This window comes from Ovis aries, chromosome 1, assembly GCF_016772045.2.
Source record: "Ovis aries strain OAR_USU_Benz2616 breed Rambouillet chromosome 1, ARS-UI_Ramb_v3.0, whole genome shotgun sequence".
In the NCBI taxonomy this organism is placed as follows: domain Eukaryota; kingdom Metazoa; phylum Chordata; class Mammalia; order Artiodactyla; family Bovidae; genus Ovis; species Ovis aries.
In genome coordinates, this window is record NC_056054.1 from 185,779,106 (window position 1) to 185,797,038 (window position 17,933).

The window sequence follows — 17,933 nt, forward strand, 5'->3', positions numbered from 1 at the left end:
GACGTACTCCTTTCCCAACTTTGAACCACTCTGTTGTTCCATGTCCCGTTCTGACTGTTGCTTCTTGACCTGCATACAGATTTCTCAGGAGACAGGTAAGGGGATCTGGTATTCCTATCTCTTTCAGAATTTTCCAGTTTCTTGTGATCCGCACAGTCAAAGGCTTTAGCATAGTCAACGAAGCAGATATTTTTGGAATTCCTTTGCTTTTTCTGTAATCCAATGGATGTTGACAATTTGATCTCTGGTTCCTCTGCCTTTTCTAAATCCAACTTATACATCTGGAAGTCCTCAGTTCACATACTATTGAAGCCTATCTTGAAGGATTTTGAGCATTACCTTGCTAGCATGTGAAATGAGTGCAACTGTATGATAGTTTGAACATTCTTTGGCATTGCCCTTCTTTGGGATTAGAATGAAGCATGACCTTTTCCAGTCCTGTGGCCACTGTTAACGTTTCCAAATTTGCAGGCATATTGAGTGTAGCACTTTAACAGCATTATTTTCTAGGATTTTAAATAGCTCAGGTGATGGAATTCCATCACATCTACCAGCTTTGTTTGTAAGAATGCTTCCCAAGGCCCACTTGACCTCACTCTCTATCATGTCTGGCTCTAAGTGAGTGACCACATCGTCATGGTTATCTGGGTCATTAAGACCTTTTTTGTATAGTTCTTCTGTGTATTCTTGCCAGGTCTTCTTAATCTCTCCTGTCTCTGTTAGGTCCTCACTGTTTCTGTCCTTATTGTGCCCATCTTTGCATGAAATGTTCCCTTACTTCTTACTGTCTTTAATTTGGTAAAATAGCAATAACAAAAAATCTACCATTTTAACCATTTTAAGTATTAAATTCAGTAGCAGTAAATGCATTCATATTTTTGTGCAACCATCACCACATTCCTCTCCAGAACTTTCTCATCACCTCAAACTGAAATTTCCTACCCATTAAATAGTAGCTCCCCATTCCTTTTCTTACAATCCCTGCTAACACTATTCTACTTTCTGTCTCTATAAATTGGCTTATTCTAGGCACCTCACATAAGCATGAAAGCATTAGTCGCTCAGTCATGTCCAACTCTTTATGATGCCACAGACTGTGGTTCATTAGGTTCTTCTGACCATGGGTTTCTCCAGGCAACAATAGTGGAGTGGATAGCCATTCCCTTCCCCAGGGATCTTCCTGATCCAGGAATTGATTCTGGGTCTCCTGCATTACAGGTGGATTCTTTACCGTTTAATGTCTAAGCCACCATAAGTAGAATTATAAAATATTTGTCCTTTTGTGTATGTACAGGCCTCTTTTAACAAAAAATGATACATTACAGATTTACTCTGTTGCCTGTTCTGATGTTTCAAACGCACTCACGCATACATATATGTATGTGTAAAAGCAGGTATAGGATTGTATGTATACAGCTCTATTTACAGGTTAGACAATTAGAAAACCAAATCTAAAAATCCACAAAATTTTATATAATTAAATATAATATGAAAGATGATATTCTGCTAAAACAAAACCCCAAAGTTGTTTAAAAATAGAAAAATTTTGGGTTTGGTTCTGTTTAGTCTTTTTCTGCATTTTGACTTTATCTTAATACAGAGAATATCTGTTTGCCTAAGTATGTTATAGGGAATGTCACTAGTAACATCAAAGCTTGGTTTGATAGTTCAGAATAATCAGACCACACACTTCACAATAATGATGCCAGCAATCAAGTCTTGAAGACCAATTTTAATGAAGTTTTACTGATAATAATGTAAAATTATCTTTTCATAGAGATAAAATTAACATTGTGATGTTATTGAAATCTGAATTAAAGGAGGCATCTAATCTAACTCTTAGAGTTGGGAACCAAAAAAAAAAATCTTTATTGTAATTAGCTACTATACTTGAAGCTAAAGAACTGTTGCAACTTGGTACATACAAAGATAAGCTCTGAGCAGTAGAATCTGAATATGAAATCATCTGCTCTGGCAAGGACCTCTTGAATCTAGTATGCTTTTAAAACTGTTTCAATCATCTATTGCTACAAAATAAGCTGCTTTTCTGGTGGCTCAGTGGTAAAGAGTCTGACTGCCAATGTAGGAGACGCAGGTTCAGTCCCTGGGTTGGGAAGATCCCCTGCAGAAGGGAGTGGTAACCCACTCTAGTATTCTTGCTTGGAAAATTCCATGGACAGAGGAGCCTGGCGGGCTACAGTCCATGGGGTTGCAAAGAGTTGGACGTGACTAGGCACGTATATAAGTCATCCTCAAATTAGTGGCTTAAGACAGCAGCATTTATTTTGTGTAGAAATCTTTGATTCGGGTTGAGGCTTGGGGAGAGCTTGTGTGCTTGTGTCTGCACCCTACGACTTACCTGGATTGGCTTGAAGACCAGGTGCTGGAATCATCTAATGAGGAGAATGGTAAACCTTTTCTGTAAAAGATCAGATAGTTAATTATTTTTACCTTTGCAGACCATAGAATTTCTGTTATAACTACTAAAGTCTGTCATAGACAAAGAAATAAGACATAGAAAGAAACCATTGACAAATAAGTGAGCATGGTTTTGTTCTAATAAAACATTAAAAGTCAATAAATCATATTTGGCCTACAGGTCAAAAATCTGCCAGTCCCTGATCTGAAAATTTGTTCACTCACATGCCTGGAATTTGACGTTGGCTTCTGACTCTTATCTGAGTCTTTCAGCCAGAATGCTGACATGTGACCTCTCCATGGGGTCTGAACTGTGTTCCAAAGGAAAGTGTTCAGAGAGCAAGAACCAGGAAGAAGCTCTATCTTTTTTATGACCTAGCCCAGGAAGCCATGCAGCATCACTTTGACCACATTCTATTTGTTGAAGCAGTCACAAAGGCCCACTGAGGTTAAAGGGGAGGAAATATAGACTCCACCTCTAGAGGGGATAGAGACAAGGTTCTGAAAGAACATGTGAAATCAGGACCATCTGCCATGTGATGATTCAATTCTCCCACTAGTTTTCTAGTTTTTTGTTTTTTTTTTTTTACATTAAAACCATTTCAAAATTCTCACTTATACAACAAATCCTGATGTCATTTGGGCTTCATTTGTTATGAAAACATTCACTAGCACAACCTCTGGTACTGAAATTTCATGGAGCATTCTAAAAGTCACCCAGATGATTCAGAACAAGCTAAAATTTATATTATCACTAAAATAAAGAGCCAAATTAAAAAAAAAATCTCAAAGAGATCTTGCGGTTCTCTGAGAATATCTTCTCCATTTGAGAAACACTAATCCAAGACTTGGGCCACAGGGGAAAACAAATTCCTCCCAGCCTTTACAGGATCCAGTCCAACTTCCCAGAATGAAGGTCGAAAGTCCTGTAATCATAAGCTATGTGCATTTGCTGCAAAAGTCCTCTCCCCAGAAATCCCGAGGGAGGCTGCAGTCCAAGGATTTGGTGGTGTTCCCTCAGAGACACTGCTAACAAGCCCCTCATTGTTTTTAACCATTTTCACTAGCACTGTGGCATTTCAGCAGCCTCTTCACAGCAGCATGGGGAAAAGGTTCTCTCCTTTAATATCAGTTGGAATCTGGATAGTTATGCCTCAGCTTTCTGGATCATCTTCCAGAAGTCTTTCTTCAGGTTTGCTTGGTGTCCAACCTGGAGGACTAGACACCTGCTACAGGTGGAAGAGAAAGCATGGGAACTCTTTCCTGCTTAACCATCTGACTTCTGTTTCTTGATGATCTGAATAAACAGATCTTAATAACACTGCCCATTCTGACAAAGCCTTGCTGAGATCTTCATTCAGCAATTTCAGTGGTGGAAGAAGACATGGGAAGCATGTCTTCAGGTCTGGAAAACCCCCATTCAGGGAATCTGAGGTGGGTGGACTGAGATGCCATCTGAAGTCCATAATAGACCTCAGTGAGCATCAGGCAAGATGGCGGTCACAGCTCACGGCTCTCCATGTATCTTCATTCTGGGTTGTTGGATGTTGAGCTTTTCACAGTTGGTCCAGGGACTGAGGAAGAGAGGCCCAGTTGGTGTGGGGCTTTGGAGACCTTTACCAAGCAGCTGGAAGGGAAGTAGTAGCATATCCTGAAGGTGAGGAGATATTTGCTGCTGCTGCTAAGTCAACTTCAGTTGGATTCGACTCTTTGTAACCCTATGGACCATAGCCCACCAGGCTCCTCTGACCATGGGGTTCTCCAGGCAAGAATACTGGAGTGGATTGCCACGTCCTCCTCCAGGAGATCTTTCTGACCCAGAGATCAAACTTGGATCTCTTAGGTCTCCTTCATTGGCAGGTGTGCTCTTTACCACTAGTGCGACCTGGGAAGCCTGGGGAGACACTTGGTCAAAACGAATTTGCTGTTTCTATTGCATTTGGTACCTGGGAGGCTTAGCTGTGGGCCCTCCCTTTCTCCTGTATGTCTCGGTAAGGGGTCTCTATCTGAAGATGCTTTCCCTCTTTCCTGCTGCTCAATCCCCTACTGAGAGTCAGAACTTTCTGTGACTCATGTAGTTGCTGTAGAGATAATTCTGATGTCAGAAGCAGAGGCCATTGATTTGAGAGGAGGAAAGCAAAGACTATTCAGAAACAAGTCTCCTCTCATCATGCAAATACCCCTAATTAAGGAAGCCAGACAGATTCTATGTCATGGAAACATAATTTCCTTTGACTCAGGGAGTTCCAGGAATTGCTGCAGGCTATCAACCTTTCATGATTTTGGGGGGTTAAATGTCCTTATCTTCACTTTGAGTTTTCTTGAACAAAAGTGAATTCAATCTGACATTTGTGAAATACCTCATATGTGCCAGGAGTGGTCCTGGTGACTTTAGAAATAGATATGAACAACAGAGTTCCTACTCTCAAGAAATTAACAATGGAACAAATTAATCTTTAAGTGGTAAACCCTGGGTGCTCTGTGGATCCTGGTAGAAAGCTGAAAACTTTGGACGCTTTTATGGGTTGAATTGGGATTCTTAGGAGGCACGGGTGGTAAAGAACCCTCCTGCCAATGCAGGAGCCATTCTCTGAATGTCTTTATGTTCTGAGACATAAGAGACATGAGTTTGATCCCTGGGTAGGGGAGATCCCCTGGAGGAGGGCATGGCAACCCACTCCAGTATTCTTGCTGGAGAATTCCATGGACAGAGTAGCCTGGTCGGCTACAGTTCAAGGGTCACAAAAAGTCAGACATGACTCAAGTGACTCAGCATGCACACATGCATATGTTGAACTGTGTTACTCCAAAATCTATATCTTAAAGTCCTAACCCCCAGTACCTCATATGTGACCTCATCTGGAGATAGAATCTTTACAAAGCGAATTAAGTTACAGGGAGGTCATTAGGGTACACACCAGGGAGAGAGGCCTGGAATAGATCTGTCACAACTCTCAGAAGGAATCAATCTTGCTGACATCTTGATTTTAGACTTCTAGTCTCCAGAACTGAGACAATAAATTTCTGTTTTTTAAGTCACCCAATCTGTGATACTTTGTTATCACAGCCCTAGCAATAATATAGATACTCAGTGGCCTCCTTCTGCTTTTGTACAAGCTGGTGAGGAAAACCCTGGATGGATGTGAATTAAATGTTTATAGAGATTGCATTTAACAGACATTTGATAAATTCATTCATTCATTTATTTATTCATCCATTTCCTATCTCTTCACCCCCAAGTTTATTTATTTTTTATTACACTTACCATTATCTGAGAAATTTTACCTTTTGTTGACTTGTTTACCATTTCTCCATCTGCTTCATGATAGAGGTGCAATAAATGTTTGTTGAATAAGAATATGCCCTCTCTCGTTCCCTTGCCTTTTTCTTTCCATTAATACTAAAGCATCTCTTACATCTACTGTGTACACAGCATTCCATGCTCATCCCTGTCAAAACATGAAGACGTGCAGAAAATGGCTCTTGTCTTTGAGGAGTTGTGATTTCAGATTCTTCAGAGATGAGGAATATCCACATGAGGGGCTGCACTCCTCATGTGGGTGAGTGTAAGCTGGGCGACTGTGGGATCACTGCTGGAGCAGAGAGCAGGTGCCATGGGCTGAGATGTATGGGAAAGCCTCCCAGAGGAGGAGGGACCCATCCACAGGAGATGAAGGGATAGAAAAGGAGAGAGTAGGGAAAAAGAGAATATCTATAATCCATCTATCTTCCCAACCTGTATACGTAGGAAGGCGTCGGATTACTCCAGGACAGGAGTTGGGCAGATCATAAGGATGCTCAGCTGGTAAAGAATCCACCTGCAATGCGGGAGACCTGGGTTCAGTCCCTGGGTTGGGAAGATCCCCTGGAGAAGGGAAAGGCTACTCACTCCTGTATTTTGGCCTGGAGAATTCCACGGACTGTACAGTCCATGGGGCCACACAGAGTCAGACACGACTGAGAGACTTTCACTTTCTTTCAAGGATAGAGATGGTGGCAGGACCTAGAAGCTTCTTTCTGATATGGAGATCAGAGTCAAAACCCTGGTGCTCTCAACTCTGGCTGCACAAGAAAATCACTTTGGGAACTTAAATACTAACGTCAGACCCTCCCTTGCCCCGGGATATCCTTAGAATATGGATTGACAGCAGTGGCTTCTGCATGCAAGATCCAGGTCACTAGACCCAGTCATGATACTCCCGGAGTCCCAGAGTGACAGGGATAGCTGCTGGAAATACAACAGCTGGCTGCATTCTCTGGCAGGGCCTCTTTTCCTGAGTGTAAAAGTACCTCCTTGTGACATCAGAAGACTCTGTTGATAGACCTGCATTCTGTTTCCAGTTCTCCACTATATTTTATGGTGGGAACAGTAGCAACAACAGTAGAAACAATCTGGCTTCCCTCTTTTTTTAGGACCATCCAGCTTTCTGTAGGTGTTCATAGATGGGAACCATCCAGTGGAGAGGTTTTTGCTGTTGCTGATTTTTGTTTGTTTGTTTTGAGGATGCTGGGGAAATTGCATCCAGACTTTTCAGGGATCTTGCTACTTGGGTCCTGTTAGCTTAATTTCTTCCAGCATTATCTGCAAGGTTCTGTCATCAATTCAGTTCAGTTCAGTTGCTCAGTCGTGTCCAACTCTTTGCGACCCCATGAATTGCAGCACGCCAGGCCTCTCTGTTCATCACCATCTCCCAGAGTCCACTCAGACTCACGTCCATCGAGTCCATGATGCCATCCAGCCATCTCATCCTCGGTCGTCCCCTTCTCCTCCTGCCCCCAATCCCTCCCAGCATCAGAGTTTTTTCCAGTGAATCAACTCTTCTCATGAGGTGGCCAAAGTACTGGAGTTTCAGCTTTAGCATCATTCCTTCCAAAGAAATCCCAGGGTTGATCTCCTTCAGAATGGACTGGTTGGATCTCCTTGCAGTCCAAGGGACTCTCAAGAGTCTTCTCCAACACCACAGTTCAAAAGCATCAATTCTTTGGCGCTCAGCCTTCTTCACAGTCCAACTCTCACATCCATACATGACCACAGGAAAAACCATAGCCTTGACTAGACGGACCTTAGTCAGCAAAGTAATGTCTCTGCTTTTAAATATGCTATCTAGGTTGGTCATGACTTCTCTTCCAAGTAGTAAGCGTCTTTTAATTTCATGGCTGCAGTCACCATCTGCAGCGATTCTGGGGCCCCCCAAAATAAAGTCTGACACTGTTTCCCCATCTATTTCCCATGAAGTGATGGGACCAGATGCCATGATCTTCGTTTTCTGAATGTTGAGCTTTAAGCCAACTTTTCGCTCTCCTCTTTCACTTTCATCAAGAGGCTTTTTAGCTTCTCTTCACTTTCTGCCATAAGGGTGGTGTCATCTGCATATCTGAGGTTATTGATATTTCTCCCAGCAATCTTGATTCCAGCTTGTGTTTCTTCCAGTCCAGCGTTTCTCATGATGTACTCTACATATAAGTTAAATAAGCACGGTGACAATATACAGCCTTGATGTACTCCTTTTCCTATTTGGAACCAGTCTGTTGTTCTATGTCCAGTTCTAATTGTTGCTTCCTGACCTGCATACAGATTTCTCAAGAGGCAGGTCAGGTGGTCTGGTATTCCCATCTCTTTCAGAATTTTCCAGTTTCTTGTGATCCACACAGTCAAAGGCTTTGGCTTAGTCAATAAAGCAGAAATAGATGTTTTTCTGGAACTCTCTTGCTGGACTCTCAACTAGTGATACAGCAGAGATCTTCTGAAATGCGAAACTTCAAATATAGTCTGAGAAAAAAAGCTGCCAAATTCCTTTTTGTTTGCTCAAGATCCACTTGAGCAGAAAGGTGAGAACAAAGAGTGAGAACAGAAAGGTGAGAACAAAGAGTGAGTTGATCGGTCTTCAAAATAAACCTAGAAATGCTGATTGAGATCTCTGAGGCATTGGGCACTATGCAAGATGTTGTGGGCATGCGATGATATATCAGACATGGCTCTGACGTCTGATAATCTAGTTGGAGAGGCAATAAATGAACATGTGGAAAGTTAACAATGAAGGACTTATAGAACTGCCCAAGATAATAAATTCTGAGACCATTTGGAACTGGTCAGGGGAACAAGAGGTCACTTCAGGCTGGGGTGTGTAGAAGGAGGGAGAGAAGGGCTGGTATGAACAAAAGTTAGTGTTGAGGAAGGTGCTGGCAAGCTCTGCTTACCATATAGTAAACCCATTTGGTGAGAGATAGGAGGAGAGATCTAGAAGTTGAGAATGGGGGAAGGTAGAGCTCCATAAGGGAGGGCCTTGAATCCCAAACCAAGGTGAGAGCTTATCTTGCAGGAAGTGGGAGCAATGAAAGTTTTTCAGCAGATTCCATGGCCCATTCCTGGTCTCCCCAGAAGCCCTGTGGTCTGCATGCCTTCTAGTCATCACGGGGCTTTCTGCAATCCTTGTCCAGCATCATCTTTTTGTGTCACTTAGAGTGCACAACTCTTAAGAAAAAACTTTCATTCTGGAGAACTGGGTTTGGTCTTTCTAAACAAGGGACTTGCTTATTTTCAGTATCATGTGTGTTTGGCATTGAACTTCCTGAAGCGGGCAAAAGTGACCGGGTAGCTTTAGAAAGTTCCCTTCAAGCCTTCAAGATCCTGTTCAATGACTCAGCAATGGAGGATTTTGCAATAGGCTTACAGAACCAGACAAGCTTGCTTTCCCTAAGGAAACCTTGGTGTCCTAAGAAAACCTCAGCCTAGGTCCCTGCCCTGCTGGGTTGAAATTCCTTCTGTCTTCTGGTAGCATGCATGGAGCACATGCTCTGGGGCATCCAAAAAGGGCTCTGGAATCAAGTCAGATTTCAGTTAAACTTTGGCTCCATCTCTAACCAGCTAAATTACTTTGGGTACGTTACCTAACCTCTCCCAATTACAGTTTTCTCATCTGTAAAACAGAAATCATTAACTACTCTGTAGAGCTGTTTTAAGTCTTAATGAGAGAAGTATTAGTGACACAGAGTTTTGCTGTTGTTGTTCGGTCACCAAGTCGTGTGTGACTCTTTGTGACCCCATGGACTGCAACACACCAGGTTTCCCTGTCACATAGTAGGTTCCTTGACACATACTAGGCTCCCTATGTATTTTTTTCTATTATAAAGGGCATAATATTCTGTAAACGAAAGTAGCTGTCTTTTGGCTCCACCCTAAAAAAATCAGACTTCCTGACTTTCACCTGAACCTTTACCTGCTGCTGCTGCTGCTAAGTTGCTTCAGTTGTGTCCGACTCTGTGCGACCCCATAGACGGCAGCCCACCAGGCTCCCCTGTCCCTGGGATTCTCCAGGCAAGAACATTGGAGTGGGTTGCCATTTCCTTCTCCAATGCATGAAAGTGAAAAGTGAAAGTGAAGTTGCTCAGTCGTGCCCGACTCTTAGCGACCCCATGGACTGCAGCCTACCAGGCTTCTCTGTCCGTGGATTTTCCAGGCAAGAGTACTGGAGTGGGGTGCCATTGCCTTCTCCAGAAACTTTCCCTAGGCCTGCTCTAATATTTGAGTCCTGCAGGTGAATATGTTCCCCACACACAATGAGTCTGACCTGGAAGGGTTTCAGGGAGAACTTTCTGTTGTCCTAGAAGTGGGCTGAACCAAAGGGCCATCCTGATGTTACCAGATCTTTTTAGAAGACCCTTCCATCAGGAACAAATTGAACACAGGAGTGGGGATTTTGGTATAAAGCAAGAAAACATATAGAAGCTTTTAAAGTATAAAGCTGTATTTCCCAAACAACATTCTAAGACAAACATTTATATAATGTTTACTAGGTGCCAGGCATAGTTCAAATTAATAATTAATATTAATTTATTTAACCCTCATATTTATGTGAGGTAGGTGTTATTATCCCAGTTTACAGTTGGGGAAACTGAGCTACAAAGAAGTTAACCAACTTGCTGAAAGTCACACAGTCCCATGGATGACTCTACGCCCTGGTAGATCATGGGGAAATTTACTGCACAAAAATTAGTGGAGAGCCCATTTAAAGACTTCTTTTGAGAAAGTGTCCAGGCATCATCACAAAGCATTTAAACTTCAGTGAATCAACAGCACTTTTGTTTACTCCAGGTGAGATATCTAAGCCCTGCTTCCCAGGTGACCTCAGATCTTATGCATGGCCTCCCTGGGGTCCCCCTTGAGACAGTTCTGGCGAGGCCACTCTTGTCTTAATTTTGACAAATGTCTGCTGAGCATCAGCGCATGCACCATAGTGCTGGGTGCTGGGGACACCAAGGTAATTATAACAAGTGGCAGGCAGGTAGCTCACAATCTAGTACAGAAATGAATCCATGGTTATGTATCCACTGAAGAAAGGGCTCTGCAAGGGTTTCCTGGCCTTCTTCATAGAAGTGGGCCCCACTTTTGCTCAGTTCAGACCAGAGCAGCTTGTTCATTTACAAGAGAGCCAATCTTATGGACCAAGCTAAGCAGGTACATTTTGTGCTTCACTTTCTCCCCTCCTTCACCCATTCCAGTATTCTTGCTTGGAGAATCCCATGGATAGAAGAGCCCGGCAGTCACAGGCTGCCAGGGGTCAGTCACAAAGAGTCGGACTCGACTGAAGTGACTCAGCACACACGCTTCTTTGCTGTATCTCCCTCATCTCTCTCTGCTTTCTGGACTTCCTGACCTCCTGCCCTCCTTCTCTTCTCTTAGTCACCTGCAGACCTTTTCAGGGCCGTTCCCAAGTACTTATTCTCTGAGCTTACATGTCTTGATAGTATATTTAGACATCCAAAGATAAGTCAAAGAATGAAAAGGGTTGGAAAGTTTTGACCCAGATCTTGTCAAGCGCATAACAGATTATTTTGCATTATGACACTGGCATTTCTTATCCCTTTATGACCTCCATGGTGAACTGAACATCCCAAGATGTTCCCTTAATCAAATGCAGTTTGGCAGGGGGATGCTAACATCAGAAATAATTCAGGGAGAAAGAGAGAAGAGTGTGTACTGGAGGTGAAGAAGAGCAAAGTTTGAGGGCAATGAGTAACCTCTCTCCTGCTTTCAGTCCCCAAGTTGCCACCTCTCCATTAGACTTCCCTTAACAAAGCCCAGATAGTGTTCTTGGGAAGAGTGCAGCAGCCAGAGAGAACAGAGACACTGTTGTGTTTGGGGCTCTGAGAAAGGGGGAGATGATGCTGAGAAAGATGAGCAGACTGTCCTCCTGCTAATACTGCATGTAACTTAGTTACAAGCATGGGAGGAAAATATCTTCAAGAGAACACCTTTATTACAACAACCTTGTTTCTCTTCCATTAACTCTTGTCACTATACCTCCCCTACCCCTAAGAGATTTAAAGTACTGTCATTTTCAGAATTCAGTCACCTCTGTGTCTTTCAGTGATGTTTCTTGCTCTTACCTCATTGAAAAGCAGTGAAGCCAGATGGCCCTGCCTCCCTTTCTGCTGCATCACAAGATCCATTACAGGTTTTTTGCCTTCCTTTGTTTCCTTGCTTTCCTCCATTTATCTGCCCAGAAATCCATCCATCAAACATTTATTGGGTTCATAATTTGTGCAAAGCTCTCTGATGGCTACTCTAGAGGATACGAAGATGCAGAAGACACACTTAGAGCTTTTAGGAAACTGCAGTCTGTGAAGGAGACATATCTAAATATAATAAATACAGACATAGAAGAGATTTTTGTGCAACCTGCGTTGACTTTTCTCTTTACCACTTTACAAATAATCAGTTCAGTTCAGTTCAGTCACTCAGTTGTGTCTGACTCTTTGCGACCCCATGAATTGCAGCACGCCAGGCCTCCCTGCCATCACCATCTCCTGGAGTTCACTCAAACTCACGTCAATCGAGTCAGTGATGCCATCCAGCCATCTCATCCTCTGTCATCCCCTTCTCCTCCTGCCCTCAATACCTCCCAGCATCACAGTCTTTCCAATGAGTCAACTCTTCGCATGACGTGGCCAAAGTACTAGAGTTTCAGCTTTAGCATCATTCCTTCCAAAGAACACCCAGGGCTGATCTCCTGTAGAATGGACTTGTTGGATCTCCTTGCAGTCCAAGGGACTCTCAAGAGTGTTCTCCAACACCACAGTTCAAAAGCATCAATTCTTCGGTGCTCAGCTTTCTTCACAGTTCAACTCTCACATCCATACATGACCACTGGAAAAACAGCTGGTTTTAGAAAAGGCAGAGGAACCAGAGATCAAATTGTCAACATCTGCTGGATCATCAAAAAAGCAAGAGAGTTCCAGAAAAACATCTATTTCTGCTTTATTGACTATGCCAAAGCCTTTGACTGTGTGGATCACAATAAACTGGAAAATTCTGAAAGAGATGGGAATACCAGACCACTGACTGCCTCTTGGGAAACCTATATGCAGGTCAGGAAGCAACAGTTAGAACTGGACATGGAACAACAGACTGGTTCCAAGTAGGAAAAGGAGTATGTCAAGGATGTATATTGTCACCCTGCTTATTTAACTTTCTATGCAGAGTACATCATGAGAAACGCTGGGCTGGAGGAAGCACAAGATGGAATCAAGACTGCCGGGAGAAATATCAATAACCTCAGATATGCAGATGACACCACCCTTATGGCAGAAAGTGAAGAGGAACTAACAAGCCTCTTGATGAAAGTGAAAGAGCAGAGTGAAAAAGTTAGCTTAAAGCTCAACATTCAGAAAACGAAGATCATGGCATCTGGTCCCATCACTTCATGGGAAATAGATGGGAAACAGTGGAAACAGTGTCAGACTTTATTTTGGGGGGCTCCAAAATCACTGCAGATGGTGATTGCAGCCATGAAATTAAAAAACGCTTACTCCTTGGAAGAAAAGTTATGACCAACCTAGATAGCATTGCAAGTGATATAGTTTGGTAAAAACATGTCTCTGACATCTGATGCCACTGTTTCCCCATCTATTTGCCATGAAGTGATGGGACCAGATGCCATGATCTTAGTTTTCTGAATGCTGAGCTTTAAGCCACCTTTTTTACTCTCCTCTTTCACTTTCATCAAGAAGTTTTTAGTTCTTCACTTTCTGCCATAAGGGTGGTGTCATCTGCAATACTTTGGCCACCTGATGCGAAGAGCTGACTCATTTGAAAAGACCTTGATGCTGGGAAGGATTGAGGGCAGGAGGAGAAGGGGACAACAGAGGATGAGATGGTTGGATGGCATCACAGACTCAATGGACATGAGTTTGGGTGGACTCCAGGAGTTGGTGATGGAGGCCTGGTGTGCTGCAGTCCATGGGGTTGCAAAGAGTTGGACATGACTGAGCGACTGAACTGAACTGAACTGACATCTGATGCTCTGTTTTCCTGAGCTCCGGGGAGGCCACTCTGATCCTTTAAGGAGAGTTTGACCTGGGCCAGAGAAAGGGGCAGACTTTGGGACTGGGATGGACACCTCCAGTTTCAAGATTTCAATCAGCAAAGCAACCTTCCTTAATTAGGTAAGAAACAGGCTGGCTCCATGCCAGACCTTGAGACCAATGGAGACAGGCATGGTCCCAAAGCCAGCAGCAGAGGCATGTTTCCTTCCCCAGGATTTCTCTGCACCAAGTTTCTGCTCCTTCTTCAGGACTGTAACAATCAAGAGTTGGCCCAAAGTCATGGCACATACATCCCTTTAAGACCTTCACTGGGTTAGCTGGCCTTGAGTAAAAGGTCCAGGGAAGGAGCTGGTGAGGAGCGGGGGCAGGGATGGCACACAGAGGAAACAATAGATCTGGAGAGAGTATTTGGGGCAGGTAGTTGTGGTGCTTGGCACACAGTTTTCCAGCCAAATGATAAATAAGGAAATTAGGATAGATTCTCCATCTTTTCAACAAAGTCTAGCAAGCGTTACAAAGTCAGTCTAGGTAAAATGTATGATAGAAGCTTCTTTACAACTAAGTTTGAAACACGGGCCCCAAAACACCTTTCTTCATTTAACTGGGGGATGTTGTTTTTACCTGAGGATGCTCAGGAAAGGCTGAGGAGAGAGTGAATGCTCTATCTGAGGCTTGAGGGATGAGTAATTCACAAAGTGCACAAAAATGAGAGGAATTCTAGATAGAAGAGGCATGGAGACATAGATGGGCTGGGATGGGGGAACTGAGGGTGTAGGAGTGGACAATGAGAGGACTGCCATATCGCACACTATTGAATAGTAGGCTGCTAGTGGTGACACGCTGGGGGGAAAGGAGCTGAAGGAGGAGAAGCCCAAGCACAGGACCGCCAGCGGGTGGGAAGAGTCAAGGGTCTCAAGTCTCTACTCACAGGTGTTCCTCGGATAGGAAGCTGCACATGGAGATGTCAGAGGAATCTTACCAGCGGAAGTGTGGTGGGAAATGCACTTGGATCCCATGGTAAGCCAACAGCAACTCTAAATGCTGCTTTGTTTCCACTCCTTTGAGTGCTTCAGTCTTGTCTGTACCCCTCCTCCCCAGCCCCAAACTACATTTTTTTTTTCAAACTACAATTTCTGAAGAGACTTGCCTTGAGAACCATTTCTTTTATTAAGGCATCACTTGGACAGCATACAAACAGCACAAGCAGAAACTTCAAGCCCACACGCAGAATAAATTATGATATTTGTATTTAAAAGTGGACAACAGAAGAAGCTGTGTTGCCTGGAGGGCCTCCTGGTCCAGTGTCTGGAGACTCACAAGGTGTCAGCAGCCAACGAGAGTCCATGATAACATCTTCTGCAAGACATTAGAGGCAAATGCTCCCCTCTGGACGTATCTAATGAGGCCCATGCTCCTGCATACAAGCATGTGTACACATGCGGATATACACACAGGTGAGGGGCAGGGACCAGCCTGTAAACAACTAGCTCAGCAACAAGTGAAGTGGACCCAGCTGTGTTTTCTCTGTTGGCTCTGGCAGCCGACAAGACCCTGGTACTTATCTCTCACCAGCTCCCCGGCTGCTGTGGGAGGTGTGGGTGGGCTCCCAAGGCAGTGGCGGCCTGCTTACTGAGGCGAGGAGCCCAGTGTTGGCATCCTGGACTGCGGGTTGAGCACGCTGCAGCTTCCCATGCTACTTTCGCTGTCCAGCCTGCCACACTCGGCCTGCCACTCCCAGAGGAACAAGTGAAGAGATGTGCCCCAGGGAAGTGTGTGCACTTGGAATCCTGTGAGCTGTGCCCAGCTTCCACATGGGCCCCTCTCCAGCAGTGTGATGCTGTGGAAGCTACCTCCTTCCTCTTAAGCCTCATAATCCCCACCTGTAAAATGGGGATGAGAGTACCTACTTCATGGGATTATCATAAGCAATTACTGATACTTTATATTTCCAAGTACCATGCTAGACTCAAGGTAAATGTGCAAAATCTGTTTGTTTGTTTGTTTTCTTATCTTCTCCCCCATTTCTTCCTTTCTATTTTCCTGTTTTCTATTTCCAGGTCAGTGTAGCCATCAGTGGTCATGTTGGCCCAGTTGGCACCCTCTTGACCAATAGGGCCTCTCCAACCTAAACAGGGATTGCCAATACATACTTCTCACTACCGCAAAACTGCACCACTGGCAGGGTCAAAGAAGAGGGGTGACTCAGGTGCCATCCGCGCCCAGGAGAGAGATCTGGGCTGCCTGACTGTCTCATGGTGCCACAATGGTGTGAAGAGATGGACACAAAATAGAGATGTACAGGTGGCTCTGAAATGAGTCTGACTGGAAGCTGGGACGAAGAGGTGGTGCTGTTCGCAATCTTGAGCAGAAACAAACCATCCCCTGCCGAGAGTGGACCATCTAAGTCCATAGGAGATATTTTCTTAGCAGGTTGGCCACCAAAAAGCCAATTTGATGAATTACAGTCCACAACTCTGGTTCTGCAGAAATTTTCTTTCCACTTCTGCATCTGTTTGTCCACCCAGCCCATCCATCTGGTATATATAGAGTTTTGTACATTACAGGCTGACCAGAACAAAAGACCCTTTGTGCTCATTTAGCACCGTTTTATCTAACGGGTATCTTTTATGGGCACTCAGCTGGAGTCTCTTACAGGAATGCTGTGAGGTAGTAACAAAACAGGCAATATCCCTCTGTGTATATCAGGAAGTGCTCAAGGTACCATGGTGCTCAACTGAGCGCACGAACGTGGGAAAGGCACTGGTCTGTTCCCTGAAGGCCAGAGCGGGCCACGCTATGGCTTATCCCGACAGAGCCCTAGGTCCAGACTTGCTCTGCTGATCACACCAGTGTGGGTTTCAAATCATCTTTGAAGTTCACGATAGGCTTCGAGCGGGCCCACAGCTTTTCCCAGGAAGCCAGCGCCCCTGCAGGTTCAGGGTCGGTATCTGACGAGCCACTGTCACTGGAGTCAGAGGAGCTCTGGAAGCAAATCTCGCAGTAGGGCCGGTGGCAGCGGCAGAAGAGCTCGTCTGAGCTGCTGGATTCGGTGTCAAGGTAGCTACTCGGAGAAGACAAGGAGGGGCAGCCTGGGGACCCTGGGGACTGCCGCTGCCCAGGCAGGTCGGGGGAGGCCTTGGATGGGCGTGGGGTAGCGGGACACAGCTTCCGGCCAGAACCGGAAGACTTTTGGGGAAAGGATGTGAGGCTCCGTTCGGCTCCCTGGGGCTCTGCCTGGCGCTGTGTGCGGCCCTCTAGGGCGCCTGGCTTGCCTCGAGGAGCAGGGAGTACTAACGGATTCCCAGAAGAGGGTCGTGCTACCCTGGGATCAGCAGTTTGGGGGTCCAGGCAGGGGCTGTCCCTGTCCTGTACATTTTGCCCAGTAATGACCCTGTTTACCCGATGCCCCACATAGGAGGGTACAGCGCCTAGAAAGTGTGAGCAAGCCCGCTGTGCCGCCCGCCTTCTCCTCACCATGGAGGGGCTGAAGCCTGGCTCCTTGGAGAGGGGCACCTTCTGGGGGCTGTGGGCAGCGTTGCTTTTCCAGGGCTGCTGGGGACAAGACAAGGAAGAGGGGAGGGGAGCCCCAGGGCCCAGGCCCAGGTCTTGGAGGACTTCCTGAAGTTTCTCCCTGATCACTGAATTGACTCTTGACAGTTGCTCTGGGGGCCCTTCTGAGTTCTCTACCTGCCCATGTCTCTGGGGAACAGAGCCTTCTTCACTTTGCATGAGACACTGGTGGAGGGCCATGGGTACCTGGTCTCTTCTTTCTGCAGTCTGGCTTTGCTCAGCCCATGGCTTCTGGCTGCAGCCCAAATGTAAAGGATTAGAAAGGTCTTTCAGGTCAGAAATTTTCTGCTTCTGCCCTGTGGAGGGGCTGGTGTCCTTCACAGGCCCCTTGAGGCCTTCTACACTTGAGGCCAGCACTGAGGTACTCTGGGGGTCCTGGGTGGCCGCACTGGTATCATTCTGAGAGTCAGAGAGGCATTCTGAAGGCCCTTGAGGTGCCAGGCTATGGGCAGAGGCTGCGGCCAGGATGTCCTTATGGTGGGAAGAGGCAGGTGGCACAGCCTCCTCTGGGAGGTCAGAGGAGCACCCTGCTGACATCAGTCTCACCAGCTTCTCTCTGGCATTGTTTACTTGTTCTTGCAGGCTTTCAATCACAGCATTTTTCTATAAAACAAAAGCAA

The 17,933-nt window shown here is 45.1% G+C and overlaps 1 protein-coding gene across 2 annotated transcripts in view; it reads right to left on the reverse strand.

Moving 5' to 3' along the window:
* Positions 1–14,886: 14,886 nt before the first annotated feature.
* Positions 14,887–17,933, reverse strand: part of GPR156 (G protein-coupled receptor 156) — a 109,886-nt gene continuing 106,839 nt past the window's right edge. For both annotated transcript variants that reach the window (XM_027980271.3, XM_042231900.2), the window contains one exon: positions 14,887–17,916. In XM_027980271.3, coding sequence (XP_027836072.2) covers positions 16,585–17,916 — 1,332 coding nt within the window. In that variant the 3' untranslated portion in view covers positions 14,887–16,584. The remainder of the gene's footprint in view (positions 17,917–17,933) is intronic.